This window comes from Balaenoptera physalus (genome assembly GCF_965194825.1).
Source record: "Balaenoptera physalus genome assembly, chromosome: 14".
Classification (NCBI taxonomy): domain Eukaryota; kingdom Metazoa; phylum Chordata; class Mammalia; order Artiodactyla; family Balaenopteridae; genus Balaenoptera; species Balaenoptera physalus.
In genome coordinates, this window is record NC_138893.1 from 79,746,296 (window position 1) to 79,758,686 (window position 12,391).

The window sequence follows — 12,391 nt, forward strand, 5'->3', positions numbered from 1 at the left end:
TTTCAGGGGGCTGCTGTGTGTCCTCAACCCGGTGGTCCAAAGATCTAGCCATTGCTGACCTGTCTGGAGCGTTCAGTCTTCTATCTTCTTCTAGTGACGTTTTTTAGCTTTTCAGAGTGCTTTCTCCCCATAGCAGCCTGGGAAATGGGAAGCATTAAAGAGGGTTCTCCTGCCTTACCAGTGGAGCAGGGCCAGAAGCTAGCATAGATCTGGGGCTGGCTGGGTGCTCTGGGGCCACTGTCTCACCCTGCCCATTTGCAGGCACTGTTCCCCGCAGTATGACCCCGAGCACCACTGTGAGCTCCGTCCTGAGGAACCCCATCTACACCGTGCGCAGCCACAGGGTCGGCCCTTGCAGCTCTCCGCCTGTCCCCAGAGAGGCTGGCCCCCAGGGTTTGCATCCCAGGTATGTGCAGCCACCTGTGCTTCCCTGTACCCCAGCCATCCAAGCCCACCTGGGCATAAAGCCACTGTGTATAGAGGGGTTCCCTTGCCTAGCTGGGAAGAGGCCAGGTAGAGCAGCACTGGGACCCCGGGGAAAGTAAACTTTAAGGTCGCTCTCTTTATTTACCAACGTGGAGCTTGAAAAGGTATTTATAGGGCGATGGTAGAGATGGCAGCTGATACCTGAGCGCTCACATGCCAGGCACTGTACTCAGACCTTTATAAGCATCATCTCACTTGGTCACCAGAGCAACCTTACTATTACTATCTCAGGTTGATAGATGAGGAACTGAGCCTTAAAAAAATGAATGGATTGGCTCAAGGTCACTCATTCATTCGATTACTTGACAGGTTTTAATAGAGCACAGACTACATGCCATGGACTGCTATAGTTCTAGAGGGCTACAGTGAAAAATTAAGTAGACAAACTTCCTCTCCTGTGGCATTTGTGTTCAAGTGGCCGGGGTGGGGGGGGGGGGACAAAAAAAAGAACAGAGTGATACCAGATGGTGCTGAATGGCCCTAAAGACCCTAAAATGTTGACAAGCTAGGCTGTGACTTGGAAGAGGGTGGCAAGTTGTATTGGGTGGTGGAGAGGGCCCCGTGCAGGGGCATGCTGCCATGACTCGAAGGCTGAGAAGAGGCCAGTTGTACACGACTTGGGGAGGAGCCTCCAGGAAGGAGGGCTGTAGGTGCTACAGCCCGGGCGTCTGAGAATGGTGCAGTGGGCTCGAGGGACAGAGTAGGGGAGCTTGGCAAAGAGACGGTGAGTCAGGAGGAAGGCCCACGTCATAGGGCACAAACCCAGAGTTTGGGTTTTATTTTGAGTACAGTGAAGACCACTGGAAGGCTCTAAGCAGGCAAGAGATGTAGTCTCACAGCTAGAAGAGGTCATCATTGGGCCTGACTGCAGGCCAGCCTGACGTGGGCAACACGGGCTCCCTGCCCTCAGCTCTCCCGTTTCCTGGGACGGGCTCTCCTGAGGGGGGCGCAGGACTCTGCCAGGTCCTCGGTGCCGTCCTGCCCCTCCCTGCCTGCCCACGATGCAGAACCTCTGTTGGTCCCTGTAGAAAGCCCTCTGTCCCAGTGAGCCTGGTCCTGGCCCGGCGCTTGCAGGGCCCTCTGAGCGTGGCTGCGGGCAGTCGCCGTCCTCGGCTGACTGGGAGCCGCTTCTGGGCCTCCCTGAGCTGGCAGAGGGCCTCAGGGAGGCCAGCCACTTGTATCCTGACCTGGTCCTCCTCCCGAGCCCCTCACCTGTCTGCTTTTCGACAGTGTCCAGCACCAGGGCCGCCTGAGCCTGGATCTGAGCCCCAGGGCCTGCAGCGACTGCTCTGAGATGAGAGCCTCCCACGGGTGCAACTCCCTGCCCTCCAGCGCCCGCCTCGGTAACTGAGCCACTGGCGCCTTCTCGCCAGAGCAGGCACCAGCCTTTCTTCATCTCCACCCGCATCCTCGTGTCCAGACCTCCTGGCGCCCCACACACAGCCCCTCTCCCATCTGGGGGCCGAGGCCGGCTCCACGCTGCACCCAGAGCCTTTTCCTGTGGCCTTCCTGCAGCTTCCCACAGTGGCTGTGTAGTTGTTCTGGTGACCCCTGGCCCAGGAGCCTTGCTCCCTGACCCTGAGGTCATTCTGGGGGATGTCGTGTTGCCGATCACTTACGGAAAACGCAACCCAGAGTCGAGGCTAGCAGTTATCTCAAAGAGACTCTGGTGGAGCTGCTTCCGGCGTTGTGGGCACAAGGCCGGCAGTCGCCCCCGTCACGTGGGGTACTGTCTCTGTTCGGGGCTGAAAGCGAGACTTGTGTGATGCTGTTCGGGAGCGGCCTGGCCCTGCACGGTTTATGCACATACTGGGGCTAGGCATCTGCTTTCCCTGACTGTTCCACCTTGAGACCCCCTCGGGGATAAATGGCAGGGCCCACTTTCATTCTGTCATAACCGTGTATGTTTCCTGACTACTAGGATGGTGGTGAGGGAGTGAGGGGCGCTGTTTAATCGCAGGCCTAAAGTTTTGTCCCCTTGTGGAACCACAGGGTCTTCGAGCAACTTGCAGTTTAAGGCAGAACGCATTAAAATCCCATCAACGCCAAGATATCCGCGGTCTGTCGTGGGCTCTGACAGAGGTGAGAACTTCTCGGTGCTCCCCTCCCCCTGCTGACCCCCTCCGTCCTCAGGGTGGGGTGTCTGGGCACCGCTCACAGTTCGCTCACTGTCCCAGCCATCAGTCATGCTGGCGGGGCCAGGCCCCGGGCCCTGGCGGGCGATGCAGGGGAGTACGAGGCACCTGCACGCACGGCCGTGCGTCTGGGCTGCGGGAGCAGAGGTGCAGGCCTGGCCCTCACCTGACCCTCTCGGCAGGCTCGCTGTCCCACTCGGAGTGCAGCACTCCCCCGCAGTCTCCTCTGAATGTCGAAGGCCTGTCCTCCTGTAGCCCATCCCAGACCTCAGCCGCCACATTGCCGAGGATTGCCGTCAACCCCGCGGCCCTCGGGGAGCGCAGAAAGGACAGGTGAGCGGGCACAGGGGAGGATGGCGCGCTGCTGCAGCGGGCCAGCCCTCGGCCCGGGGTGTGGTGCGGTTTGGGAAGTTCCGACAGTTGACCTCCGGCAAGGCCGCCGGTGTTTGGGCCGCCTAGCATCCCCTGGTGTCTTGCTCCAGGACGTCACGAGGAAGTCCTGTGGACACGTGATGCAGGAGGAGGGGCGCACATGGATGGCCAGTTGGAGGAGCAGGGTGAGCTCCTTCCACTGAGTGCCCACGGGAAGAGGGGGGCTCCAGCACGTGATGCTGGGGATGACCTGACAGTGACCGTGACGGAGTGATGCCATTCACTACTTCCCAGGCCCTTGTTTAAGCACGTTCCACGTAATAAGTCGTGAAATCCTCACATAACCCCGTGATCAGCAGCATCATCATCGGCCCCATTTTAAAGATGAGGAAACTGAGGCCAGAAAGTTGGAGTGGTCTGTCTGTGGTCACATGGTTAGTGACTGGCCTACCCTAATTAGAATCAGGACTCTTTTTTTTTTTTTTTTTTTTTAAACTTTTGGCTGCGCCGCGCGGCATGCAGGATCTTAGTTTCCCAACCAGGAATCAAACCCGTGCCCCCTGCAGTGGAAGAGCGGAGTCTTAACCACTGGACCACCAGGGAAGTCCCAGGACTCATTCTTATCCTTTGCTTTTTGGCCCCAGAACACAGCTGTATCGCTTGCTCCCTCCCCCCGCCCCCCAAGCTTTTTGTTGTGAGATAAAATACACATAGGAAAAGAGTATGTGAAGCATACATGTACAGCTTAGCCATTTATTGGTTCATTTTGAAATGCAGGCCGATCTCAGCTGTCAGTCCAGACGTGCCTCCTCTCAGGGCTGGTCCCTCCCTGCACAGGCTCTGCACGTTCCTCATCCACCGCTGTTGTTCTTCAGAGTGGGATCTACCAGATCGTATATATATTTAAAGGGTTCTCTCTAGATCCTAGTGGGAGATTGGATTAAACTTGAACTTACCTTTATTTAATCACTTAGAAGGACTAGAGCTACTCTCCTCCACTTACATCCAGAAAGCTGAGGGCCCTTGTAGCTGCAAGCCATGGAAGAGACGCTGCTGGGTGGGCCCGTCATTAAGAAAATCTCATTTACGATCTGAACCAGTAAGACAGCACACCTAGCAAGTGTAAACTGGAGAACAGAGTGTACCCATGACCGCCAAGGCGCCTGGGCCCCCAGGGGAGTCAGCGCAGTTCACGTGGACGTGTTCATGGCGGCCTCACCTGCGTCGTGCAGACAGGAGCACAAACCGGCCCTGGGGGGGTGGGTGGGTGGGAGGTTTTACTGAACCCCCCAGCTCAGGTCGCTGAGAGAACAAGACCTTCCCCCCACTGAAGGGGGCTCCTTCGAAGCAGAAGGGGCCTTATCACATGCGGTTCAGACATCCCCTTAGCTGCCTCTGCGGTGCACAGAGAACCGGTGTGTGTGAGCGAGTGTGTGTGTCAGCGTCGGTGATTCCTGCCTTCACAGCGCTTAGGTGACGTAAACTTTAACATGTGTGACCTGACTGCAGAATGGGTTACTTACTAAAAATAGTCCCTCCTTTCCTCAGTCTCAAGTTAACTATCATTATAGAAAATTGGGAAAACTAGAAAAGTAGAAAGAAAAAAAGTCACATAATCTCGTCAACCCGAGATTCAGTTGCTGTTATTTCACCTTCTGAGGTGTGTGTGTATGTATATATACAGTTTAAATACATGCTTTATTTATATTATTTTACATACATAAACACTTCCTCCTTAATGTTATGTTTTAAGCTGTTTGTAATGTTAAGTATACTTTATGAACTTCTTTTACAAAGCAGCCTTATTGTTCTGACAAAACTCTTGTGCATATTATAAAAAATTTAAATCCTTCAGGAGATTAAAAAGTAAGGATTCCCTCCAAAAGGGCCCCCCCTGCCTGCCTGCCTGCCTGCCCTCCCTTCAGCACGTGGACCACCCCCCCGACGTGTGCTCTGGAGGAGGGAGCCCTCGGGGGTGGCGCTCTGCTTGTCCCCTCCCCTGGCCTTTGGCTGCAGTCTTGTCCTGAGGAGGAGCTCGGGCAGCATGCAGCGCGGTCCTGGCGGCTCGGGGTCACTTAACTGTCTGTCTGTCTGTCACGTTCCAGGCGTCTGTGGTTGTCTTCCTCCTCCGATCACCCCGCTCTGCTTTCTAACCCTTTGCACCTTCCAGATGCCTCCACCACCACAGATCCCTCCTGAGACTGCCTGTGGCTGCCAGGCCCAGGTCCTCCTCCCTGAGGAGCGTGAGGTTGGCCCGACAGGAGGTCCCCACCCCAGCCCCCTGTGCCCCTTGTCCCCCGCGGTGCGGTGGGCGGCTCCCCGGGGCCAGTGGGTGCATGGTGCCGCCTTGCTCCCAGCCTCCCCGCTCCCTTTTTAATGCCTCGGGTTTGCAGCAGCTTAATCTCATGATCATTTTGCATCCTTCTGTGTACTGGTAAATATAAAAACTGATATTTTATGTTGTCCCTTCTTGGGTGAATATCATCCCAGAAAGCAGTCCTTTTTCCCCAAGGGCGTCTTGAGACCCCATTGGAGGTTTGTACATTGCACATTGTGAGGCCACTCCTCTCCTGTTAGGGAAACCTGTGTGCCTTTTCCCTGCGTATATCAGTGTTTATAGTTCACACAGACCCTTCTTGGTGTCTCTGGGACTGGGTGCTTCTGTGTCCATCTGTGGGTGGGGGGTCGTGTCTGGATTGCATGAGATTGTGTATCACCATCGTACAAAGGTGGACTTCATCGTGTTCCCATCCAGCTGTGTCATCATAGGAGCATCTGTGCTCCCTGGCCCTTTCTGCATAGTGATTGCATGCCTGACCTCAGATCTTCCCCAGACCTTTCCTTTGAGTCTGAGTCCACAAAACTGTTGTCTCTCTTCCAAGGCCCTACGTGGAGGAGCCACGCCATGTGAAGCTGCAGAAGGGCTCGGAGCCGCTGGGCATCTCCATCGTGAGCGGGGAGAAGGGCGGTGTCTACGTCTCCAAGGTGACCGGGGGGAGCATCGCTCACCAGGCCGGCCTTGAGTACGGGGACCAGTTACTTGAGGTGAGCGGGAGCTGCCGTCCTCTCCCTCCTCTCCTCCCTTCCTAAGTCCCCAGGACCTCCTCCGTGCCCTCCTCTCCCATCACTGAGCCCGCTCTCGGTGTTTCCTAGTTCAATGGCATAAACCTGCGGAGCGCCACGGAGCAGCAGGCCCGGCTCATCATCGGGCAGCAGTGCGACACCATCACCATCCTGGCCCAGTACAACCCACACATGCACCAACTCAGCAGCCACTCCCGGTCCAGGTGAGGCCCTGGCCTCCTAGGGGGCATGTGGGCCGCAGGAAGAGAGATGGGTGCGGCAGATGTGTGGCTCGCTGTGGGGAGACCTACGTGCCAGCTGCAAGTTCTGGGGATTCTGCTGCCATGAGAGAAGAGTTGACCAGCCCTGGGTTTTGGGGAAGGGACATATGGAGGGATGGTTTTCTCTCCTGAAATAGGGTGTGGAAACAGGTGGCTGGGTCCCTTGTGCAGCCCGAAGCCCCGGCATGGGTATGTGGTAGCCAAGAGCTGCGGCCCGGGGCGGACACTCACACAGAGTGGTCTGGCCCCACTCCACGAGCAGACACTGGACACCTGCCCCCATCTGCCTCTGTGCTGTGGGTGGCAGGACAGGTGAGGACAGGATGAGACGTGCCCCTGCAGTGCAGCACCTGTGAAGGGAAGGGCTGAAAGGCACATGCAGAGGAAAAGAGAACAGTGAATTCATGGGTCCCCAGGCTGACCCCTTTGCAGAGGATCCCCAAGTTGAGGGCAGGCAGATCCTGCAGCCGGATGACCGAGTCCAAGCTCCTGAGGCACCTGCTCTTCTCAGGGTTTGGGTCACAGAGCTGCGTGACCTGGTCCTTCTTCACATCCCAGACCTGGTCACCACCAGAGAGGGGGTGGCTATGGCCGGCTGCATGCCACTCCTTACTCTTCCTATCCTCTGTCCCCAGCTCCCACCTGGACCCTGTCAGTCCCCACTCCACTCTCCAGGGCAGCGGTGCCACCACCCCGGAGCATCCCTCTGTCATTGACCCACTGATGGAGCAGGACGAGGGCCCTGGCACCCCCCCGGCCAAGCAGAGCGCCCCCAGCTCCAGGTCAGCAAATGCGTGCCATGAGCCTTCCATCCGTGCACCTTGGCTGAGTGGGGTGGGTCCGGGGCGGTCATTGTTGGGGCCCAAGCACATCCTCTGAGGGACGTGGGTCCCAGTGCCACCCTGCGCTGCAGACGGCACACCGGCTTGTCAGGATTTGGGGTGGGGAGCACGCCAGTCCTTTTTTCCTTCCTCCATCCTGCCCTCTCTCCCTTTTTTTCTCTAGTTTTCTCACTGACTCATTCTTAGCTCTGCCTTTTTTCTTTCTCTCCTCCTTTTCTCACTCACTTGTTTTCTGGTTCTGTCCTTAGACAGAATCCCACAGTCATCCCCCAGCCAGGCCCCGGGCTCTGGCCGTCAACAGCAGTGTTGCCCCCAGGGAGCTCTAGGTTTGAGGGTGGCAGACCAGTGTCCAGGCACGTGCAGCACAGCCGAAGTGCTGGGAGGGGCACCAGGGGCCACGATGGAACAGTCATGAGGAGCATGGCAGGGCAGTGACAGCTAAGTCACAGTGTTCAGGATGAGCAGGGGTTAGCCGCACAAACGACGGGCGTGAAGAGATGTTCGGAGGAGGGACCGGCATTAGTGTGGGCAGGAGCAGGCAGGGCTCTTGGCAGAAGCTGGCGGGGAGGTGGGGAGAGGGTCACATAGGCTGGGTCGTGAGGCAGTCACTCTGCAGTCTTGGACAGAGCCCTTTCTCGGGTACGACTTTAATGGACTGTTCACAGAAGTTTGAGGCTGGAAGCTGGGACATCTTCAGGGCTTTCCTGCTTGTGACTGTTCACTGTGCCCATTATGGCTACACTTACCTGCAGCAAAATTTTCGTCACTGGCTGGCTCCCCCGCTGAGGTCCTGCTCATTCGGTTCCGTTGCTGTCCCGTCTCCTTCACTCAGTTTGTTTGCCAGCCTTTCAGTGTCCCTGTGCTGTGAGTTCCTTGATGGCAAGGGGCGGGCCCTGCTTCTTGGTTTAGTGCCACCTGAGCCATAGAAACTACTCAGTAAACATTTGCTGGATGAGTTGTGCCCTGGATGGTGAGCCTGGCTCTGCATTTCTCAAGAGAATAGAGTTAGGAAAACAAGTGCAGTCCAGGTGGGCAAGACATAGCCCATGGTGTGTGATGGACAGCTGGGCTGGAAAGCAGGGACGTTGATTTCCACTCTGTTCCCAAGTGGCTTTGTGACCCGGGGTCACGTGTTCACCTCTACCAAACCTCAGCATCCTGCCTGTAAACCGGGTCACTAGAACTAGAGGCTGTGTCGGCCCGCCTCCCAGCTCCTGTGGTTCTGAGAGCTCATGAGACTGTGGCGGGGCAGCAGAAAACAGTTAGGGTGTCACCACTGTTTCATCTTTCTCATGTCTTCCTCCCTCCCTGTGCACAATTGAAGAGTTTCATTTTCCTTCCCATAAGGATGGTGGGAGATGCCACCAAGAAGACCCCAGAACCACGAGTTGTCTTCATCAAGAAGTCCCAGCTGGAGCTTGGCGTGCACTTATGTGGTGGGAACCTGCATGGGGTGTTCGTGGCCGAGGTGGAGGACGACAGTCCTGCCAAGGGCCCCGACGGCCTCGTGCCCGGGGACCTCGTCCTTGAGGTGAGCTCTGAGCCCTCTGAGCAGCAGCTGGGCTGCTCTCTGCCCGCCCGTCGGGCTTCCTGCCGTCTCAGTTGGCACAGGAGGTGGAGGAGCGCAGCCACTGCTGGCGACCGCTGTGTGTGGGTGTTGAATGCCGCCCAGACCCCCTCTGGGTAGATCCTGGGGAAGCGGGCAGGGCCCTGGCTTGGGCACTGGTGTCTGGAGGGGAGTTGCTCTGCTGTTGTCAGTGGCAGGCCTCAGGACTGGTCTGAGGGCGAGGGCCATCTCCCGCTCACTGGGTCTCCTGTTGGATGGGGGAGGTGGGTCGTAGGTACTGAAAGATACAAGGAGCATAAGCAAGGTGAAGTGCTGTGTTTCCAGTAGGCCTTACTTGCTGGGGGACTAGAACAGGGTTTCTCCTGGGAGCAGCTGTCGAGGGTAGAGCAGGTGGATGCCCAGTGAAGGGGATGCTGAGTCTCACCCTTACCCTACACCCGGCCTCTCACGGGTGCCCAAGATGCCCAGCTTCTGCCCTCTGACCCCAGTTCTCCGTCTCTGGGTAGTACGGTGGTCTGGACGTGCGCAACAAGACGGTGGAGGAGGTCTACGTGGAGATGCTGAAGCCCAAGGACAGCGTCCGCCTGAAGGTGCAGTACCGCCCTGAGGAGTTCACCAAGGTCAAGGGCCTGCCTGGCGACAGCTTCTATATCAGGTACCAGTGGCCAGGGTTGCTGGGGACTTGGGGCTAGGGGAGGGGCTTTCGGTGGAGGCTGTTCCCTGTGAATGTCCCCATGTTTCTTGCCCCCAAAAGGGTGGGCCCCAAATTGGAAGCTCACGACAAGATGCTTGTGACTTAGAAAAACCCTCGAAAGCTCCCAGGGCCAGATGGGCTCCCTCTTTAGGGTTTAGGGCCTGGTGGGGAAGTTTGAGACCACAGAGCCTCATTTTCCTGTGGGCTATGCTCCTCTCCGGGTCTCCTCTGACCCAGGTCTGCAGATCCCTCTGCAGTGTGTGTGGATGTCAAGGCATCCACGGTACCCCGAAGTACTATATGCAGTGTGTGTCTGAGGCAGGCATCGGGCGTTTTCCGGGAGGTGCTCAGCTCTCTTCTTGTCCCCTAAGATCTGAGGCCACACGAGAATGGAAATCTCTGATCGACCGTGTACCGTGAGGTGGGGGGGTCCCTGTCTCTAGGGAACCCCTCCTCAGTTGAATGGCATGTTTCCCTTCTGGGAAGTTTCTAGTCTGTAGGAACCGTCATCCTTGACTCAGGGGAGGGATGCAAATGGGAAAGGCCCATCTGGAATGGAGATAACGGCCTTGGTCCTTGGCAAAAAGTCTTTTATGTGATGGGCATGAGGCAGCCCTTGTCTCCAGGGAGCCCGGTCTCAGAGGAGGAAAGGGAAGTCTCTGTCCTGTCATGTAGAGCCCGGGCTCCCCTCTTTGGGAACCACTGCTAGGCTGGGGAGAGGCTGGTCCTGATCAGCCTCTGGGGTCTGGGGAAAGTTCAGAGCAGGACAGCGGCTCTAGGAGAATGGCTGCAAAGGGCAGCCAGCGGCCTGACCTGTCCTCTCCATCTCCTGGTCCAGGGCCCTCTATGAGCGGCTGGCAGAGGTGGAGCATGAGCTGAGCTTTAAGAAAGATGACATTCTCTACGTGGATGACACCTTGCCCCAGGGCTCATTTGGGTCCTGGATGGCCTGGCAGCTGGACGAGAATGCCCAGAAGATCCAGCGCGGGCAGATCCCCAGCAAATACGTGTGAGTGTTCTCGAGTCTGGGCCTGGGGCTGGGGCGGGCGGCACCTGTGGGGATGCCCCATGGGATGTGGGCTGGGGCTCATGGGGGTTTATTCTGATGCTCGTATCAGCTTCTGGTCTGTACATTTTGCCACAATTGCTTGTCCGAAAAGCAATTTTGGTCCTAGCGTAGGTCAGTGCTGTACTTAAGTTAGTGCTATACAGAAGCACAGGGGCAACTTAGGAGACAGCACTTTTTTGTTTTTAACAGATTTGTTGAGACATAATTCACATACCATACAATTTACCGGAAGTGTACAGTTCACCGGCTTTTAGTATTTTCACAGATGTGCAACCATCACCGTAGTCAATTTGAGAACATTTTCGTCACCTCAGAAAGAAGCCCCATACCCTTTAGCTACACTGCCCTTGTCTTTCTGTCTGCCCTGCCCCCTCCTGTCAACCCTGAGCGACCACTGATCTTTCTGTCTCTATAGACTTCCCTGTCTGGACTTTCATGTGAATGGAGTCATATAGCACGTGGTCTTTTGTGACTGGCTTCTTATACTTGGCATGATTTTTTTCAGGGTTCTTCTGTGTTATAGGGTATATCTGTGCTTCATTCCTCTTGGTGGCAGGAAGCATAACTTGTAGTGGTCACGAGTGAAGCCTGTCTTAGCAGCTCCTTCTGACCCTCGTCTGACTATAGGAGGTGGCCCTGTATTCTGAGAGCTTGCCCAGCACTGGTGTGTGTGTATCACCCTCACAGCAGTGGCACCATGGCGTCCTCAGTAGCGTGGGTGGTGAAGCGGCCAGGAAACCTGTAGAGAATGCGGGAGGAGCCTGGAGTCCTAGCTCTGGCTCTCCTCGCGGCTGGGCATGCGGGGAGGTGATGCTCCCTGGGCCCTTCGCAGCACTGCTGTACTCTTGTCCACAGGATGGACCAAGAATTCTCCCGGAGGCTCAGCATGTCTGAAGTCAAAGATGACAACAACACCGCAAAGACGCTCTCGGCAGCTGCACGCAGATCCTTCTTCCGAAGGAAACATAAGCATAAACGCAGCGGGTCCAAAGATGGGAAAGACCTCCTTGCCTTGGACACCTTTTCCAACGACTCCATTCCACTCTTTGAAGGCAAGTGGCTGGGCTGGCTTTCTCCAGCAGGCTCGCAGGATGAGGTGTGCTGTTGACCACAGAAGCCTCACCACAGTGACTTAAACGACATAGAAGTTTGCTTTGCTTTCGCACATAACTGATCTAGGGATGTTTGTCTGGGTTGGGATGGTGGTGCTACTGTCTTCAGAGTCTACCACCTGTAGGATGTGGCTTCCATCCTAAAGGTCTCCCCATGGTCATTGCAGCTTCTGCCATCACGTCCATGTTCAGGCAGCAGGGAGGAGGAAGGGGCACGGCAAAAGTGTGCCTCTTTAAACAGCTTACCTGGAAGCCCCACCCTTGGTCTCCCACTTATTCCTCATTGGCCGCTCAGTCTGCGAGGGAGGCTGAGAAGGCAGGATTTTCACTGGTGACCTGCTGGCTTCAGTAACGCAGGTTCTGTTAGTAAGGAATAAAGGAAAGATGGGTATTGGGTGGGCAAAAAGCAGTCTCTGCCCAATGCATTGCTTCTAGTTTGTTTTTGGGTTATTACTGGCTGCTTGGTGGTGACCAAGGGCCACTGTGCAGATCTTTGGCCATTTTTGGCCTTACTCCTGTGTGTGTCCATTCTTTTTTTTTAAATTTTTTTTGGCTGTGTTGGGTCTTCGTTGCTGCGCGCGGGCTTCTCATTGCAGTGGCTTCTCTTGTTGCAGAGCTCGGGCTCTAGGCGTGCGGGCTTCAGTAGCTGTGGCGCGTGGGCTCAGTAGTTGTGGCTTACGGGCTCTAGAGCACAGGCTCAGTAGCTGTGGCGCATGGGCTCAGTAGTTGTGGCTTACGGGCTCTAGAGCACAGGCTCAGCAGTTGTGGCA

At 56.3% G+C, this 12,391-nt stretch overlaps 1 protein-coding gene across 6 annotated transcripts in view; it reads left to right on the forward strand.

Moving 5' to 3' along the window:
- Positions 1-12,391, forward strand: part of DLG5 (discs large MAGUK scaffold protein 5) — a 200,740-nt gene that overhangs the window by 99,355 nt on the left and 88,994 nt on the right. For all 6 annotated transcript variants that reach the window (XM_082425665.1, XM_082425669.1, XM_082425664.1 and 3 more), the window contains 11 exons: positions 262-406; positions 1,717-1,829; positions 2,479-2,568; positions 2,804-2,954; positions 5,876-6,038; positions 6,147-6,280; positions 6,973-7,119; positions 8,527-8,710; positions 9,253-9,401; positions 10,279-10,449; positions 11,365-11,561. In XM_082425665.1, coding sequence (XP_082281791.1) covers positions 262-406; positions 1,717-1,829; positions 2,479-2,568; positions 2,804-2,954; positions 5,876-6,038; positions 6,147-6,280; positions 6,973-7,119; positions 8,527-8,710; positions 9,253-9,401; positions 10,279-10,449; positions 11,365-11,561 — 1,644 coding nt within the window. The remainder of the gene's footprint in view (positions 1-261; positions 407-1,716; positions 1,830-2,478; positions 2,569-2,803; positions 2,955-5,875; positions 6,039-6,146; positions 6,281-6,972; positions 7,120-8,526; positions 8,711-9,252; positions 9,402-10,278; positions 10,450-11,364; positions 11,562-12,391) is intronic.